We start from the raw sequence: 19,212 nt of genomic DNA, 5'->3' as shown, positions 1-19,212 counted from the left end.
TTGCTTTCAGTATGTTCCTGAAGCATACTAATCAATGCTAATTGCTGATTGATTGCTATTAAGGGAAAATCTGGAATTGAATTAGGAGATAAGTTTTCTCATCAAAAAGAATCTGGCTCATTGTCTTTCCCCTAAAATCTAAGTTTACCTTCCTCGTCGATACAAATGTTATTTTTGCATACTCTTTATAAAGTACTCTGTCTAACTTAAGCCTGATATCTAGGTGATGATCTAGACGCCAACCTCCACTGCCACCGCTATACTTGTTATTCTTCTGCTTTTCTTGTGAGTTTTTCCTAGACATCTCCTCTTAAAGCGTTGTCTTACACAGGAGCCCAATCACTATTGAGACACTTTTCATATTCAGTGTCTCTGGTAGATGTTCCCTCTTAACATCAGACGGCTCCCACAAACACAATATTAAATATAACTGCACAATGATGGAGAGCTCAATGCACTATAAAGCATACACTTGTGAATTCACTGGGTGCTTATCCAGAACACTCTTCACTTGTAGTGCGGTTTATATATCAATAGAAAAATAACTTGCATGGTGCAAAGGTGATTTGTTTTAGGCCCCATTCTGCGCCCTTGATCAAGGCTGATATGTCACACACAATTTGTTTTGTGTCAATAATGGTTTTAAATCAGGCCAGAGAGTTCAGTGCTTGGCTGTAGCCTGAATAGAGCAATAGAGCATGTATGAAGATGTGGGAAAAGTAGTTTGCTAGACAGAGAGAAAGTTGTGCATCTAGCATGGCGAGGGGAGTTATGATGTGTGGGTCGGGTTTTGTCCGCACCTGACCCTAACCATCCCTCCGTGAACCCACGGAGATGATGTCACAAAAAGGGACAGGGCAATAAGGCACGCATCTATAGAAAAAGGAAGTCGGAAGCCAGCAGACCGGCAGTGCAAGGTGGCGGGTGGGGAGAGCAGGAAGAAGAGCTAAACCCGGATCCACCAGCCACCAGCAACTGGAGGTGCAAGGTCAGCCCAAACCCAGCTTAAGGCACCACAGTCATTTAGCAGTCATGAGTTCAAAGGTGCTCCAAGTGACTCACTTCTTCTCTTCTGCTGATTTTGTCAGTTACTTAGGAGCAGGCCTGAATTTGTGGAAAGGCCACAAAGGCCTGGGCCTAGGACAGCAGGATTTTATGCTCCCCACATCAGCATTGTATATTTTTCCCATGCACCAATCTCCAGTGTGCCAGACCCAATGATGAAAATTTGTGAATGTGAACAAATAAAGGGGAGGGGACGTGGGCGATGAATAGCAGCAGGCCTAGGGGAGCCCACTATGTAAATCCAGCCCTGCTTAGTGCTTAGGAGCTTACGAACTGACTCACTATTTACTGCTGCACAATAGTAGTTAATTCAGAATCAAAATATGTGACAGCTCAGAAACCAGTGCACACTGCACCTGAATAAGTTAATATTCAACACTGCAATATCAGTTTATGACATGCGTGAATACACTTTCCGCAGACTTTTTTCGTATTGATTACTGTTTGCTAAGCTTCCCAAAGGACACACAAAATATGGCGTTACAAAATCAGAAGATGAGAAGCAAATTTGAAGGTATGGGTCATTTACTTTTTATAGGACAGCTCAACTTCTGGGCTATGAAGTTCAGTATATAAAATACAGCATTTCTAGGCAGATTGTTTTATAGACTTTAGTTTTCTTTTAAAAATGTTTCTTTCCTAAAATATCATTTCAATTTACTTTGCATTGGTTTTATGTAGCCACATTAGAATCACATTGTGGTTCCTCCGATACTAGTCCATGTGACAGTTTCATACAATCGCTCCACACGAAAAGAAAAGGAAGAATAAAAACAGAAACCTTCATTCTTGCATTTTATTTTATTAGATACATCACAGAAAGAGATCAATGTGTGCTATCTGCATGCAGAGGAAGACAGTATCAGTTCTAGTTTCTGGGTTACATCAGGTTTATATCTGACATGTGACAGGTTCTAATAAAATCGTATCATGCTATTTAGAATGCAAGCATCAGCATATAAGTCTCTGCACCATTCCAATCCATATGTGCATGCTATATTTACAGAATGAAAGAAATGATGCTCAGACCTCAGAACTGAAGAATATTTGAAATCCAGTATATAAACATGTTGAGATGACTAAACTACCTTGAATGGTCTGTGTAGGTAAACGAGTAATAAATTGGATGCAATTTCTAGTCATTTCCAAGTCTGGGGTCTTGAGATCCACCAACAATTGAATTTCATGTTGACATGCCCTTATGTTACATTTGTACAACTCTATTTTGTGTCTATGTTGTGAGATGCTTTTGAAATGAACTGAGTAACCATGCATGTACTGTGCTATGTGGTCCTGCCTGATCAGTCACACTTTGTTAGATATTAACATCTGATATCTTGTGTTTTATTAATTTGCCTTTGCCAGTCTGCATGGATGAACTCCAAATACAAAGTCCGAGAAAGAGCTAAAAAGACATGCAAGTCCCCAGAGCTTCGTTTTCATTCAAGTTAAGTGCACATTTATGAATGGAGCAGACCTAAACTGAATAATCTGGCACACATAGCCACACCTTTATTTTGTTTTAAACCATGTTCATCAATGCATATATTTATAAAAATGGGCAGCGTTTTAAATCTCTATTAACTCATGACCACCCTGAATTAATGGTAATAGGCATACAGATAGAGCAGACTTTTTTTTATATAAAAACTCCATTAACTTTAGATTCCCCCCAAAATTAATTGCAATAGGCAGCAGACTTTTAAAATCTGCATGAAAGGGGTTGTTCACCTTTAAGGTAACGTTTAGTATGATGTTGAGAGTGATATTCTTAGACAATTTGCAATTATTTTTCATTTTTTATTATTTGTGGTTTTTGAGTTATTTAGCTTTTTATTCAGCAGCTCTACAGTTTGCAATTTCAGCAATCTGGTTGCCAGGGTCTAAATTATCCCAGCAACCATTAATTGATTTGAATGAGAGACTGGAATAAGAATAGGAGAGGTCTGAAAAGAAAGACGAGTAATAAAAAGTAGCATTAACAATACATGTGTAGCCTTACAGAGCAGGTGTTTTTCTTTATATGGGGTCAGTGACCCCCATTTGAAAGCTGTAAGGAGTCAGAAGAAGAAGTCAAAATATAAAAAAAAAAATTGAAGACCAATTGAAGAGTTGCTTGGATCTGGCCATGCTATAATTGATGGTAACAGGCAAACAGATGGAGCAAATGTTTTAACTCTCCGTTACCTTTAGACCCACCCAAAAATAAATGGTAATTGGCACACAGATGGAGCAGACTTTTTAAATCTGCATTAACGTGAGACCCAATAAATTGAAGGTAACAAGCATATGGTTGAAGCAGACTTTTTAAATCTCCATAAAGTCCCCCTTGAATCTATGACCGTAGATATTTTTAATTACAGATTTAAAAAGCTGACCATTTTATTACCATATAAAACAAATGCATAAACAACATCCCCAACTGGTATTATATAAAATATATGTTTCTGAAAATGTTAATAATAATCTTTAAATTAAAATAATACAATAAATAATAAGAAAAATATATTTTTAGTTTAAGTACTTTAACCCTGTAAATAAATGGTAAGTTTTGACAATTACTTTTGTTGATTATTGTTATTAAACTGATATGTGATTGGGTCTATACCACTTTGATCGATATTTTTTCAATATGAATTTTTTATGGCAATAAATGCTAAATGACGGGTTATTCTGTGAATTCTTGTCACAAAATGAACATGTATAAATCAAAGAGGCAATACGTATTGTATTTTATTCATTGGTTTCATTTGTCTCCAATGAACTTATTTCAAGGTATCTATGAAGATGGTCTTTATTGTCAACATCTTGATAACATAATAATCACATCTGTAAAAATGGATTATTGTTCTTAAAGGGCATGTAAACGCAAAGAAATAAAATCCCATTTTTACTTTCTTTAATGAAAAAGAAACCTATCTCCAATATACTTTAATTAAAAAATGTGTACCATTTTTATAAGAAACCTGACTGTATGCAGTGAAATTCTCCCTTCATTTACTGCTGTGGATAGGAATTGTCAGACGGTCCCTAACTGCTGAGCAGGGAAACAATCATACTTATGAACAGCAGGGGGAGCCCCCGCCTTCCCAGCCATGCAGAACTCAAGCAGCTTTGTTTATGATGATCCCTAAGCAGCCTAGACCACACTGAGCATGTGCACAGTCTTAGTCTTGCAAAGATGTTTAACAAAGTTACAAGATGGTGACCCCCTGTAGCCAACTTTGAAAGCATAAATTATTAGTTTGATTAGGCTTGTGGTGCAGTAAGTTCATGTTTATATTTAGTATACAAAATACAGCATTTCTAGCCTTATTCTATTTTAGACTTTACATGCCCTTTAAAACAAATGTTGCATTTATTTTTGGACACATTTTTTAATAAAAGGCAATAAACCAATGCTAGATATGTAAATATCCCCAATAGATTCAACCTGCAGAGAGAGAGTATAGGAATAAGATGGATAGATTTTTGTCACGGTCCTCTACACTGAGATGGTTCCTATTGAAGTGGCTTGATTAAATCAATCATGTTTTAATTTAATTGACCACAGTATAATGCAATTGTCTCTGATCTAATCATGATTGAAAGGCAACTAAAAGCCTGAATTATGTTTTTATAGGTTCCCTTAAAGGCAAAATATACCCCCTTTCTGACATGAGCTCATCCAGTTGGGCTAATGTAGAAAAGGTGCATAAACACTAATTGAGCTGCCACAATTGAATATATATATATATATATATATATATATATATATATATATATATATATATATATATATATATATATATATATATATATATATATTTATTTATTTATTTTATTTTATTTTTTTTTCTCTTTTTACACAGGCATACATAATAATTAAGATTAATCAGAAAAAAATAAGTCTTCTTCTGACTTAAAGGAACCAATTTCTACCCCTTTGCTCACATTGTTCTGTTGTGAACAGATGGATCCTGGGACTTAAAAATCCTTAGCATTCCAGAGAATCTGTGCACCACCCACTATAGTAAGCAGAGTGACTTCAAATCCCAAATTCTATCACTTCACAATGGAACAAGCTGAGGGAGGGTTGGATGACTCTGGAGATGGTTTCTATGAAATCTATGAAATCTATGATATGTTGTTTCATTTACAGAATGAATACTTTTATAGAGGATTTATAGAGAAGCCTGGTAATGTGTTGTATGATGTATGTTGAAAACCTGCATTTTCAGTGCCTTAAAAATAAGGCTAGAAATATGCTTTCTGCTTTGCATGAGTTACAAGGAGCTTTCTATTAGTCGCACAAAGATTGCACATTTGGATAGTTGTGTATTTGGACTCATCCTTGCCAGTGTTGCATTCTTTCCTACTATGGCCCACACTTTAGGGTGGAAAAGGATAATAATTTCAGTTTCTTTCCCATTTATTTTCCCTTCAGTAGACTGTAACTGTGAGCACTGCTTGCTGTATGCACAGAGCATTCTTTATAGCATATTTGCATTTATACATATATACAAGAGTATTTTTGTTTGGTTGGGGTATTTTTGCCTTTACGCACATTGTTCATAGACCGCAATAGTAACTACACCATCTATTTATACTTAGCTATACAGTAGCATTGTTGTCTATGGAAAATGTCTCAGCTGAGGTAAGCAGCACGGTAGCTTTCAGTACTCAATATATTTATATGTTTTTTTAGAAAAGCATGCATTTTGAATGTATAAATGTATTAAAAGTGTAGAGGGTTATCTTCAGGTGCCACCTGGAGAAATTTTCTTAACAATAATGCAGTGGTTCTCAAAAGGCAGGGGTGTCTCCCCAAGGAGAACCCAGGCCCAAGGCCATTTTGGGTGAAATGTGAGGTTGATTGATTCATTAATTGTTTTAATTATTCCTGAAATGATACGCTAATGTCAGTTATCACAATATTTTTATAGATCTGTGAATTTGTTAGGAATTACGGGCACCTAACAAATTGTTGAAGGAGGACTTGAACCAAAAAGTCTGCAGACCTCTGACTTAGGGTAATAGCAAACAGGATAGTTCTGAGTTTTTTGTTCCCTCTTGTAGTTCCATGGGTGGGGGAGCAAAATATTCAAAATTGCCCACTCTCACTTGTGTAGCAATTACCTTTAAGTATGGGTGCATTTGCTTTTCAGGTGATTGTCACTCAGAAACATGGCAGTGTTTCCAACCGACGGCACCACCCATGGAATTACGATTGGCAAAACCTTCACAATCAACTCATTTGCTATTGCCCTTACAATTAATTCATTTAATAAATTTTGCTGAAAAATAATTGTACTGGGGAGTATTTGATGTGAGTACTGAATGCATTACCAGCATACTTTCCCTTATGAGCACCAGTGAGGATAGTATAAGGGTGAAAGTTGTAGCACCCACCCATGTACTGCAATAGGTATATAGTATGTTAATTTATACAGAAGGAATATTATGCACACAAAATACTTTACACTCAAATAAGTTGTGGTCTGTTTAAGAGAAGCTAAAAGTGAAACCCTGCTTATCACAAAGGACATACATCCCCTAAAATACATTATGGCACTTTGCGTAGATCTACAGATTTTTTTGAGTTCTTTACTATTAAAATCCCCCTCAATACACATAAATACACACACATGTGGTTACATATGCAACCCCAAATTGCACAAGTCCTTTTACAGGTTCAAATGCAGTTCTCAGTTGGTAAAAAATATACAAAATTCCCAGAGTAAAACACACGGGTGTGCCATTTGGGTGATCTGTGTAATTAGACTCAGAACAGAGCAAAGCCGAACACTTTGGACGTGTCCGAATATCTGCACACTTGGAGATACTAGTGAAACACACACACTGATAAATATTCTCAAACCCTGGAAATAATGAACACTAATGGAGATGGAGAAAAAGCAAGGAACGGTATAGTTATTCATAGTTAGAAGACATATACAGGGCTACGATACAGGGCTCAATATGTTGCAAATTGTGCTTCTGTAGCTACTAATCATTTTAGTTTGGTTTGGTTAAAAGAGTAATGGGCAACCAGCAGTCCTCCAGTTGCTCTTATGAACTCTTAGAACCTGTGCCCCTCCCATTCCCCCAGAAACACACACAGTCTTTGATGTTGTGATTTTGACAATATCTGAGGAACAGTTAGTTGCCTATAACTGCATTTTATGCTCTGTTTTTTTTCAATTGCAAAATTCGTAGGAATACAAGACACTAAAGGTTTCATGCCTGAGACTGAGGTTATAGCAAGTTAATGGATACAATTGCTGCACCATATTATATTTTATTATATATATATATATATATTATATAATTTGGTATTATATACCAAGCAGCAGAAGTTTGCTTTCCCAACTGCAGAAGAGCGAACGAGGGAGTCTGCAAAGTATACGTAGCAAACAGTTGCAGTACAAACAGAACTTGCAGAACTGCAAATGGATATCTATAAACAAGGATATACCAATAAACAGGCCATATTAATGCATCTGGCACACAAAGCCATGCCCCTTTTTCCAATAGAAATGAATGGAATTCAACGGGCATGTGGTGCACAAGATTATTAATAAAGTTGCTCTACATGTATGTTGGGAAGTAATACAGATTTAGAGAAAAGGGCTAAAATAATAATATAAAAATGACTGAAGCAAAACTAACAGATAATTAGCTCATTTTGAGCTTATTGTTTTTGCCCTGTGGGCATATTGAAAGTGTGCATTGCCAGGGTTATTTCTGTGCTTTCTGTTCATGGGACTATAAAGTATTTATTGTACAACACCATGGATTATGTTTCAATTTTATTATAATAATAGTCAATAATAGGATGTCATTCCTAAGCAAAAGTTCAACCCAGCCAAGTAAGCAGAGGTGGCTTTGATTTGAATTTGCAAAATTGAGGTTGTTTTGGTATTCGGCTGAACCTTTTGTGGAGGATATGATATTCAGCTGAAACCAAAATGTCATAGGGGAGGGAAAATGACTTGCCATACTGAGCCCTACTATACTGTACTACATATCATACCTCCTGTTACAAAATGCAGTTTGACTCTAGCCCCATTCCAGTTACAGCATTAAAACAAGGAAAGCAAACAACTGATTTTCTTAGAATTACTAGGCCTGGAATACATTTTACACTTGCTATATAACTGTCCTGAATGGTGGTAAGCTGTGCCATGTGCAATTATGCCCCATGCATCAATAGAGATGCAAAAGCAGCATTCAATGGGCACAATGTTCACATAATTTGAGTTAGAATGCCGCCACTTCCAGTATGTGGAGTTAATGCCATTAGCATGCAATTTGTTTGGCAAAAGTGTATAGCGCTTATTGACGCAATAACCACAATTTGCAGGCTGGCAGTAATTCCAGCGTTCCCTTGTGTCAATACATGCACTTGGACATCATTTATCAAAGCAGGCTGTGTGGCACTCCCCACAAATACACAAAAGTGTAAGGCGCATGTATGGATGCAAGTACCATAAAATGTATTTTAGCACGTCCTGCTTTTGTATTCATAAAGGAGCTTATGCGTGGGGAATTACACATTAATGCAGATATCCTTTGTGACTAATGACTGACCTACTCCAGGAGTTTGCAGTCACTGTGTTCTAATGGCAACAGACTAACATTACATCTAAAAGGAGAGTATTAGTTTATCCACCTTTCGTTTGTATCTCTATTGAAATGTATATGTGTGTGCTCTAAGTTTGTTAATAAAATAACAGTATTTTTGTTCTTCCTCTTATGTTATCTACCTGCTTTGTGTCACTTGCTAGAGCTGGGGAAGATTTTGGACTGGGAATCAGGGTTGTTTCTGTAGTAAGAAAGATATTTCTATAGGTTTGAGGCAGTTTGTATTCTAATGTTTTCCAATACTTGTCTTCAGACACAGTTAGTCTGGATAAGTATAAGTACTTACTCTTTTGCTGCCCTAACAACTGCCCAGCAGACCAGCTAGTATTAGTATAGGTAGTGATTAGGGTGAAGTTAACACACCCCATGTCAGGAACAGTAAGAGCGGGACTGACAGATTTAATACACTGGTGTATTTTTGTTGAAAATCCTTTTTAAGAACAAGGGTGGGGAAGGTGCCAGGTTGTTAGAGACTGATTCTAGTCACTTACTTACAGACACTGTGCTGGCCCCTCTTCTTGCTCCAAAAATGCCTCTCAGCATATGCAAGCTCAGAGGGTGTTGGGCAACTGAATTCATACAGTGACATGGTACAGAGTACAGTACACTGTAAGAGCTAGCCTAGGGTCTGATGTAAGCAAAGAAAATCACAACAACTCCCCCCCAATAATATACCTTTCCTGGACATTTAACACAGCTTTTGTATATACCTGAAATATAAGCTTCAAGCAACAGGACGCTACCTCCTGTTTATTTCTTCTGCCTGCTGGCATGAGCTTCAGTTTAACTACAAAGAGAGACCACTGAATATTTTAGATTACATATCACAAAGGGTTGTGCTCATACATGTCATATAAAGAGCCAATAAGACACAATACTGAACAGGAATTCAAATGGCACCTGTTGGATGATCTCTAAGACAATTATTCACCTGTTTGGTGTAGCAATACAAACTGTATAATACTGTACAAAAAGACTTTGTGCCTCAATAAAGTATTTCTTTTATAAAAGCTACAGGTATACATTTCTTCCTTCTAGACTGTTATCAGGCTAAGAAATATGTTTATTCTTTTATGGAAAGATGTCAGTAAAAGCTTTTATCTATATAAGCTAAAGTAAACCATTTGATCTCTAAACGACAGGTTCTCAAACCGGCAAAAAGGCAACAAGCACAAGAATCATTGAGGAACCATTTTAGTCAGCATTCTGCCCACTGACAAACACAAATGCTGCTTTCCCTATGTTATTATAGTAAAGTCTAAGAGCATCTAGTAGTCATTTTGTTATCATATCTAATACTACAGGTTCAATTGTGAAGAATTTGGAAGACAAAACATAAAAAGTTTACAATGAACTGGAACAGAAAATGAATGTGATACAATTAGGTGGCACTTTAGTCACTTGCCACGTGATTTTCATTCTGTAGGACATGCCAGCGTTCGATTTTCTTATCTTTGTTTTTCAAGCATTCGTACCAGTGTTTCAACCGCTCCCCTTTAGCATTGATGCCCAGCTGACATCCACCTGCAAAGACAACAACAGGGCATGATAAAAACCAATTACAGTGCACCAAAATAGATCTTAACTATTTTAAAGGAGATGTGAGTGAACAGCAAGTGAAATTAAAACATTTTTCTAACTGATAAAGCATTACCAAGATATTTAGCTCTGCAGCTCCTCTTTACAGGTCCTGAACGAACCTCTATTATCCTGTTTGCTGAAAAATTCAAGGCACTATCGCCCACATGCCTTTCTTTTGGCTAATTTGCATACCAGTGATCCAATTGGCTGGCAATTGGTCGGCGACCCCCAGCTGGGAGAAAATCCTGAGATTCCTGATTAAAGAACCCTTTAGCTGACACATGAAATTGTAACCCCCATGTAGCTCTCCTAAATTATCCATTTTAGTAATGATATATGGGTGCCACAAATACCCTTTGTACACAGCTAAAAATGTACCATACAATTTATTGTAACTAAAAACATATTTTAGGAATTGTAACATTATAATAACTGCTTCTGTAACTAAACCCCTTTATATCACATTGCACTGTTTCCCAGGGGCAAAACAATACTTCTGCTAGTACTTAGCACATTCAGAGCAAAAAATATAATATCTAAAATTGTAAATGATAACAGAAACCCATTGAGGCACCCTACAACTGCTTTACCACTTGCTTTATAACAGTATACAAAAGCTTACCAATGTAATCATTGGATTTTCCAATGTCGTAATCCCACACAGAAATGTCCAGCTGCTTCTTGGCCAAGTCGCTGTGCTTGATGTCATAGAAAAACTCCTGGAAATATAGATATGCAATATTACCAAAGAAAAGCAATAAAAAAATAACTATTTAAACCCTTTTCCACTCTATGTTCAATATGAGATTAATTTAAAATACTGTGTCGCGCAAATGTATTTAGACCCTAGGGTGATCACTTAATGACAACATAGATGAGAATTTGGCAAAAATGTGATGTCCTTATGATGATATTAAATCCGATTTTTGCCTGTTACCAGTTCTCATGGATAGCTTGTACTTACTGGTTTACATAGATGTTTGCCAATGGGCTACTCTATCTCATGTTTTTGTTTTTTTGAGGAAGGATCAAGGATAGTCATCTTCTACTTGAATTAATTATATTGCATTGACCATGCACTACAAGTCTTGTTGGCTATTTTACAGTATTTTTGCATTTAAACTTGCATTACTTTGGGGATACTTTTTAATTCTTGATTCTGTATTTATTTAACAATTTATTGTTATGTATTATATTTATTATCTAATGTCAAATTGATAAAGCTGTGGCCATTATCTTTTCTACTAGAATTTCAAAGTGTTATGGCTTTGCTTTCCCAAGTCGATGCAAGTCGAAACAGCTCATTTTCTTCTTACCTCATTAAATTCTGGATTTAAGGTTTTTTTCTTTATTTGAGTCTTGTTTTTTGCCTTCTTGCCCATGTCAGGTTTCAGCCACCTGTTGATTAATGGAAAATACAACATTAAAATGTGTTACTTATGAAGTAACTACCTTACATATTTTTGTTCAACCATAGCCTATGGGCCTGTTCTCCCCAGTGCCTCCTGAACATAAAGTGTATGTGAATTTGAAAAGGACTTGGACCGTAAGCACCACTCAGGGAAGCCCTTATATAAATATGTATAATATCCGTAAAACACTGTATGATACGTAGAAATATAAATAAAGGATTATAAATTTTATACACTGCCTTCATTTAGGTTTATGACTGAGAGGGAAATGCACAAGATTGGTTGGATTTTTATTAATGGAAAGCTCCCTTCCTATTGTTTGGCATCATACTCGATCAATTGTTTTACCAAAGATGAATAGGACTGCAAAACTACAACCTACAGTATAAACTATGCTAGGACCATTTACATTTGAGGAGAAAAAACAATGTATCAATAGAGTTATTAAGCTGCATTATAATTATTCCAAATAAACACTCACAATTTAACAAATGGATCAGAGTAGCCATTAGCATCCATTGCTGCCAAGTGAACACAACGTACAATTCCAATGATCAGACCTCCTTGCTGGGAATTGTACATTAGAGACACTAAAATCTTCCCTCGTTCTTCAACATCTCCCCCACGATCATTCTGGAGAAAGACAGGAATAGCTCAGATGGGTCTACTGAATGCCTTCAGAGATCAAAATCGCATTGTTAAAAATAGCAGTAATTACATTGTAATATTATATTATTATAGTGTTCTGGTGTCATTACCATCGAGAGGGACTATGTAAAGTATCTCTCACCAGAATAGGCTTGGTTTATATTACACTCCTATAATCTCTTCAGTAAGATGTTGCATGGGACATGGAAACAACAATCACACAAAAGCTGGAGGACAGCAGGATGGCCCCAGGTGGGGGGGAGGGCGCAAACCAATGTTTCTGTTCTCAGTTACCTCATAAAACATTCTGTGCTTTTAATAAATATACAACACGCAAGGCCAAATCCACCAATATTCTCTCCAGTCAATGGGATGTAGGGTCACATTCTTTCTATATAAAATGTAGAACACTGACAACATCTCAGAAATATAACACAAATTATCGATTCTGAGATTTTTTTTATGCACACAGCCCCTGAGACAGCTACTGTATACACAGGAAGGATTTGTGGGTTTTCTAACTCATCTGCCCTTGGATCACATAGCTACAATTTGACTATTTGGCCATACGGCAGTTAACTTGGCCAAATTCTGTATATATCATTTTCTTCACTAGGAATCCCTACTACACTACAGTTCTATATATATATATGAAGAAAGGATTTAAACCTCAATTTCCTTATTGATTAATCCCTACTTTGTGCTTTATTCCCTGCTATGTTTTATCTTCAATAGCTCTTAATTTGCATGTGTGCTTCCTTCCCTTCAATATAATCTGATTAATGTTGCTCGTCTCCCGTTAGTGCTTTAGCCATGTTTCCTTACTTCTCTCTGTGTTCCCTTTCCTTTCATTATCAATGGCCCTTAACTTCCTCCGTTAGGTTTTACATAGGATGTTGATCTACTGTATAAAAACCATGTCACATGGTGACATATCTTCTGCATTTTTTTCTCATAGAGACCACAGGAGATAAGTGTCATTGTTTTTAATGAAGTATTCCATAGGATTAGTTTGCCATGTGACTGCCTATTCTGCATGCATAACAGGCTGTCACATGTCTGGAAATTTGTAAAAATTGGAAAATCTGTAAATTAAAACCTGTCTTAATTGTTGGGATTGTAATAAGGGCTGTATTCAGATAAAATGAGCCTTTCTAATCTGTGTTTTCCTCATCAGTGTAAAGTTATAACATTCTGTGAATAAAAATGCAAGACAAAATGTAGGGGATTATTTACTAAACTCCGAATGCAAAAATCACGAAAAAAATGTTTATTTTTTTTTTATAAAATCGAACTCTTAAAAAAATTCCGAATTTTCTCGGAATTTATTAAACCCCGAGGATGGAAAAGTCTGAAACAGAAAATCCAGCATCTCAGACCTGTCAAGGTTGCATATAAGTCAATGGGAGAAGTCCCAATGATTTTTTTGATGTGTGCTGGGTTTCGTGCAATACTCCAAAGTTATCGGAGTTTTCGGACAAAAATCTGAGTTTTCGGGTGAAAATTGGATGAAATATCTGAAAAATTCGCTGATTTTTTTTTCGGCAGAGCAGATTTTCAAGAAAATGCAATAATAAACAAGCGTAAAAAACCCAAGCAGATTTGATCAGAGTTTGTAGCTGAAAATATCGAGATAAATTCGGACTTTAATAAATAACCCTCGTAGTGTACTGTGTGTGAAACCACCATAATGAGATTTTTTATATCTATGATTTTATTTAAATTGCTAGCTAGTTGCCAAGATAACTGATTCTGGCAACTTTAAAAAGGGAATGAGTAACAAAAAAAGTTTTGTTGTTTTTTGGGTGGGGGTGGTTTGTGTGTGTTTTTTAGCCCTCCAGTTAGCCACCATTTATGTAAATTAACTGACAAGAGAGGTCCATTGTAATAACATTCTGAAGGGAGAGTTCTTTACACATCCGCATATGGGAAGTTATTGATAGTGTAGAGCCCCTCTGACAGGGCATGCATAAGAAGTTGGAAATGCACTGGATTAATACATTAGTCACCATATCACCAGGTGACCCGAATAAGGACTACACTCCTATGCTGTTCATATGAGTAAGTTAATCATTTAAAAAAAATGTAATTCTTTGATTAAAATGGAGATGGCCTTCACTAAATTCTGAACTTTTTGGATAAGGGGTTTCAGGATAACAGATCCCTTAGCCATAGACTATCACTTTGGTATACAGTAAGAACAATTGATTGAGACATACAAAAAATATTATGCACTGAAAGGTAATGGCATTCCCGGCACATTATACAGTGAGGGCAAATAATAAAGGCATCACATTATAAAATGAGAATGATGGCTAATTCCATCTACATCACATTGTTTAGTGCAATGATTGAACTGTAGCGTCTCCGGAATATTATAAAGGGAGAGCAATGGATAGTTGAACATAATACTGACTGCATATTATTATAGTGGCAACAAATCAGCATTGGTACTTGCAGTTTAAATCTCCCTTATCACATTCCAACAACAATAACAAAACTAGGGTCAGGGGCCAATTAACCTACCTGCATGTTTGTGAACTATTGGACCCAAAGGGAATATGTGCAATCAATAGACAATAGACAATATGCAAAGACCTTGCAGGTTCCCTGATAGGAATCAATGCTAACCTCTGAACCACCATGCTGACTGTAATGGCATTTTCCATGCACATTAAACAGTGAGAGAAATGGAAAATTACTTCTTTAGCACATAATACAAGAGAATCGGTCTTTTATTTTATTTACATGTATGTAGATAATGTATATTTTCAGTGATTTGGATCTTCACAACTTAACTCTACTAGAAAACCATTTAAATATTAAATAACCCCAGTAGGCTTTTTTTTACTTCCAATAAGGATTTATTGTATCTTAGTTTGGATCAAGTACAAGCTACTGATTTATTATTACAGAGAAACGGAAAAAGAGAAAATATTTTTAAATGTTGATTATTTGGATAAAATGCAGTCTATGGGAGATAGCCTATCCATAATTTTTAGCCTTTTGGGTTTCCAGATAATGGATCCCATTGCTGTTTTTATAACACTTTATATAGTGGCGACACATTTAATGAGTGCTTTATCATTCATCGTCAGTTTCTGCTATATTTTCAAAGACCCCTATTGCATTCACTCACTAATCAGGAATCAGTTAACCTGCTTGCGTGTTTTTATGGTACAGTACCTGGTGGAAACCTGCGCAGAGACAGAGAGAACATACAAACAACACCACACCACTGAATGAAAGAGATGGTAACTACTGAGTCACCATGCCACCTATATGCCACTTCTAGCACATTATTCCATTTTGAAATCTCCCGCTTAATAATTCAGCTCTTGAATCTTAGTTCACATCTTTAAGGGAGAGTGGCAGAAACCCTAAAAAATTCCTGCCTCCTCCAGAACCAAAACATAATGTAGTTAATGCACTTCAGCCCAAGTGGGGCTGCAAGTAATTTTTTTGGTGGGGACATGGTCACCCCCTGCCCCTCTAGACAGCTTTTGATGCCTATGAAACACACAAAAGAATATCTGAACCAGTGGCCAACTGTGAGTTACTTCAATTTAACAGTGGAAGAAGACAGAGAATGGTTTGTTCCCATTGCAACCCTGTCCATCAGAAAACATAATAATCACCATTACCTTCAATCCTAATAACGCACAGTTATGTGCACTGTAGATAGTTTTGCCCTTGTTTATATTACTATAACTGGCTCAACAACAGTCTGCAAGTTAATTTTAGGTAAGGTAATTTTAGGTTTAAAGGAGAAATAAAGAGTAACAAAGAAGTAGGGTAGAGATGCTGCACATTATGGGGCAAATTCACTAAGCACCGAAGCGCCGAACGCTAGCGTTACTTCGCTAGTGTTTGGCATTTTCGTTACTGCGCAAATTCACTAATGAACGCTGGCGTAGTTTCGCTAGTGTTACTTCGCACCCTTACGCCTGGCGAAGTTTCGCTAGCGACGTAACTACGCAAATTCATTAACGCGCGCAGTGTACTGAACGCTACCTTTTACGCTAGACTTCCTTCGCCACCTCAGACCAGGCGAAGCGCAATAGAGTAGATAGGGAGTGCTTCAAAAAAAGTCAAAATTTTTTTCTAAGTCCTAAAAAACGCTGGCGTGTTTTCTACATTATGGGTTATAGGCTGAAAAAGATCGAAAAAATTTTTGGGACTCCCCTCCTTCCCCCCTTACATTTCCTGACTCATGGCAACTTACCTAGACAGTGGGCACATGTGTGGGCAAAATAAAATTTTTATTTGAGGTTTTGAAGGTTTTCTTGGCATTTGTAGTGCTGATACGTATTACTCCATTGAAATTTGAATTTGGCGTCGTATTAGCCTTCGCTAGCGTAACTTCGCTTCACTTAGCGAATCAACGTTAGCGCAACTTCGCAACCTTACGCTACTCCTGAGCGCAACTTCGGATTTTAGTGAATTTGCGAAGCGCTGGCGAAACTATGCCTGGCGAAGTGTGGCGAAGTGCGGCGAAGTTATGCCTGGCGCAACTACGAATCTTAGTGAATTTGCCCCTATGTCTGAACCAGCCCAAGGCAACCACAGTTCTTTAGCAAAGAAGATCTGTCATTCATGAAATACCCCAGTAGTTCCCAATCTTTTCTGCTGATTCATAGCACATACTATGTGCTGCTGTCAGTTAACTGAGCTTAGGAACCCACTCACAATATACAGTATACATAGCATATAAATGTTGTGACAAAACGCTGATTAGTAATTAATTTGGATTCTTATTTCACAGCAGCTCAGAAACGTAATAAAAATGTAATAATCAGTTGGGTTGCATCAGCTTCTTTCACAGGTGAACCTCATTTTCTGCTTCATGATTTGTGATGATCCCTAAGCTCAGCATTTCAACAGCTGCCCAGACCACACTGAGCAAGTGTCACTGACACTACTAACAAAATCCAAGATGGGGAGCTCCTGTGCAAAATTTTGAAAGCCTAGTAACATTACTGTTATTTAGTTGCTGAACCCTTAGACTGGTGCAATACGTTCAGCATATAAGATGTAGCATTTCTAGGCACATTTGTTTTTAGAGTATTTTTTTTTAGAGTATTTTTAATGCATATCGAATTTTGTGGCTCCAGCCCATCTGCTAAAATAACCAGAAAGTAGAAATGAACCAGCAGTGAGAGGGTTGAATTCTTTTTGTAAAGGTGAAGCCGCTTCCTTAATTACTTATGCAAAACCCCTCTGATTGACTGTGCTCTCTGCAATCACAGTGATGATGAATACTCCAGATGGCACTCAAATTTCTAGCAGGTGCTGTGGTCACAAAGTTCAAGTGATGTGAATGAAACTGAACACATACACAGGAACTATTTTCTTCCACTAGATATTTTGTTCTTTATTATTCCAAATAAGTTCTCTGACAGATATTTCCATTGGCTTGTGTTTTTCAACATTTGACTTCATGATATTTCGGGGGCTATTTACTAAACTCCCCGAAAAATTTGTGTTTTTTTTAATAAAATCAAACTTTTAAAAAATGACAAATTTTTTCGGAAATGTATTAAACCCTGTGGATGGAAAAGTCTGAATTAGAAAAACGGCATCTCAGAACTGTCGAGGTTGCATATAAGTCAATGGAAGAAGCCAATGATTTTTTGATGTACGCTGGGTTTTGTGCAATACCCCAAAGTTTTCCGAATTTTCGGCCAAAAAAGCATAAGAAATCAAGAGTTTTCGGTTGAAAAATACGAAAAAGCAAATTTGCGGGAAAATGTAATAATAAATAAGTGCGAAAAAACCCGAGTGGATTTGATCGGCATTTGTAGAAGAAAATGTTGAGATAAAATCGAATTTTGATAAATACTTAATATTTTTTAGCTGTAAATATTATTTAGGATTCACTATGCATAATGGAAGAGTAAGTGATAATTAAATATAATCAACGTTGGACTGGCGGGTCGGAAGTCTACCAGGGCTTCCACCACAGGGCTGAAAACAGATGCGAATCTGGGCTGCCGGGGCCCACCAGGTTTTTACCAGGTCCCACTGGCTCAGTCCAACCCGGAATATAATTGGAAGGAAAGGTAGGATTTACCTTGGAAATTTTATAAACTTTTATTTAAACCCAAAGTTTAGGTGACATGTTATACCCTATAAATGAAGTCTTCCAGTTATTGTTTGGTGAGTGTCAAACAAATGATGGCAAGAATAATAATAAAATAATAAATAATAAATATAAATGTGGCCTTCTGCATTGATCACAGAAGATACCAGGAATAGATATGTTTTAGTCTGTGAACCTAAATTGGTAGCTTGTCTGGTGGCAAGTCATTTTACTTTCCTTTTACATTGACTTATGGGGCAGCTTTGGAACCAGGAACACTACAGGATTCCCAGCAGCTGGAAACTGAAATTTTTGAAACATTTTCTTGACTGTCGTTAAAATTTCCCTGACTTATTAAAGCAGACAATGTGATATTAGGGGACAGGTAGGGGTGGGAGGGAGCACCTATGGATCTCCCTCCTCCTACTCCTTATGATTATATATAGCACTGCATGGAGCTAGCTGTATTCAGACACAGGTCTCATGTGTTCCAAAATGGAGAGAAAAGACCTGTTCCAATTCTTTAAAACAGGAAGGCAGTGTGAAAAAAATGGTGGCTAGCTCCCTTTTATTGCACTTTGGTAAATGGCCCCTATTGTGCTTGACTGCTTTGAGTAGTTGAACACCATGCATTCTATGCTGTATTGGAGTGCTAGCACAGTGCTCTAAAACCCTCATGAAAATGATAAATCCCAAAAATTACCCAGCACTGATTCCAAACGAATGCAATGCAAGTTAATGGGGAAGGTTACCAATGTTTGGTGTAATGATTTTAGTAAATCAGCAGAAAGGGAAATA

At 36.8% G+C, this 19,212-nt stretch overlaps 1 protein-coding gene across 2 annotated transcripts in view; it reads right to left on the bottom strand.

Annotated features, from left to right (window-relative positions):
• Nucleotides 1–6,474: 6,474 nt before the first annotated feature.
• Nucleotides 6,475–19,212, bottom strand: part of LOC108695671 (rabphilin-3A) — a 121,231-nt gene continuing 108,493 nt past the window's right edge. For both annotated transcript variants that reach the window (XM_041567840.1, XM_041567838.1), the window contains 4 exons: nucleotides 12,166–12,317; nucleotides 11,589–11,670; nucleotides 10,895–10,991; nucleotides 6,475–10,215 (listed from right to left, as the gene is read on the bottom strand). In XM_041567840.1, coding sequence (XP_041423774.1) covers nucleotides 10,085–10,215; nucleotides 10,895–10,991; nucleotides 11,589–11,670; nucleotides 12,166–12,317 — 462 coding nt within the window. In that variant the 3' untranslated portion in view covers nucleotides 6,475–10,084. The remainder of the gene's footprint in view (nucleotides 10,216–10,894; nucleotides 10,992–11,588; nucleotides 11,671–12,165; nucleotides 12,318–19,212) is intronic.

The sequence above is a fragment of the Xenopus laevis genome, chromosome 1L, assembly GCF_017654675.1.
Source record: "Xenopus laevis strain J_2021 chromosome 1L, Xenopus_laevis_v10.1, whole genome shotgun sequence".
In the NCBI taxonomy this organism is placed as follows: Eukaryota; Metazoa; Chordata; class Amphibia; order Anura; family Pipidae; genus Xenopus; species Xenopus laevis.
The sequence above is the reverse complement of the archived record's forward strand: the minus strand, read 5'-3'. Positions and strand labels throughout refer to the sequence as shown.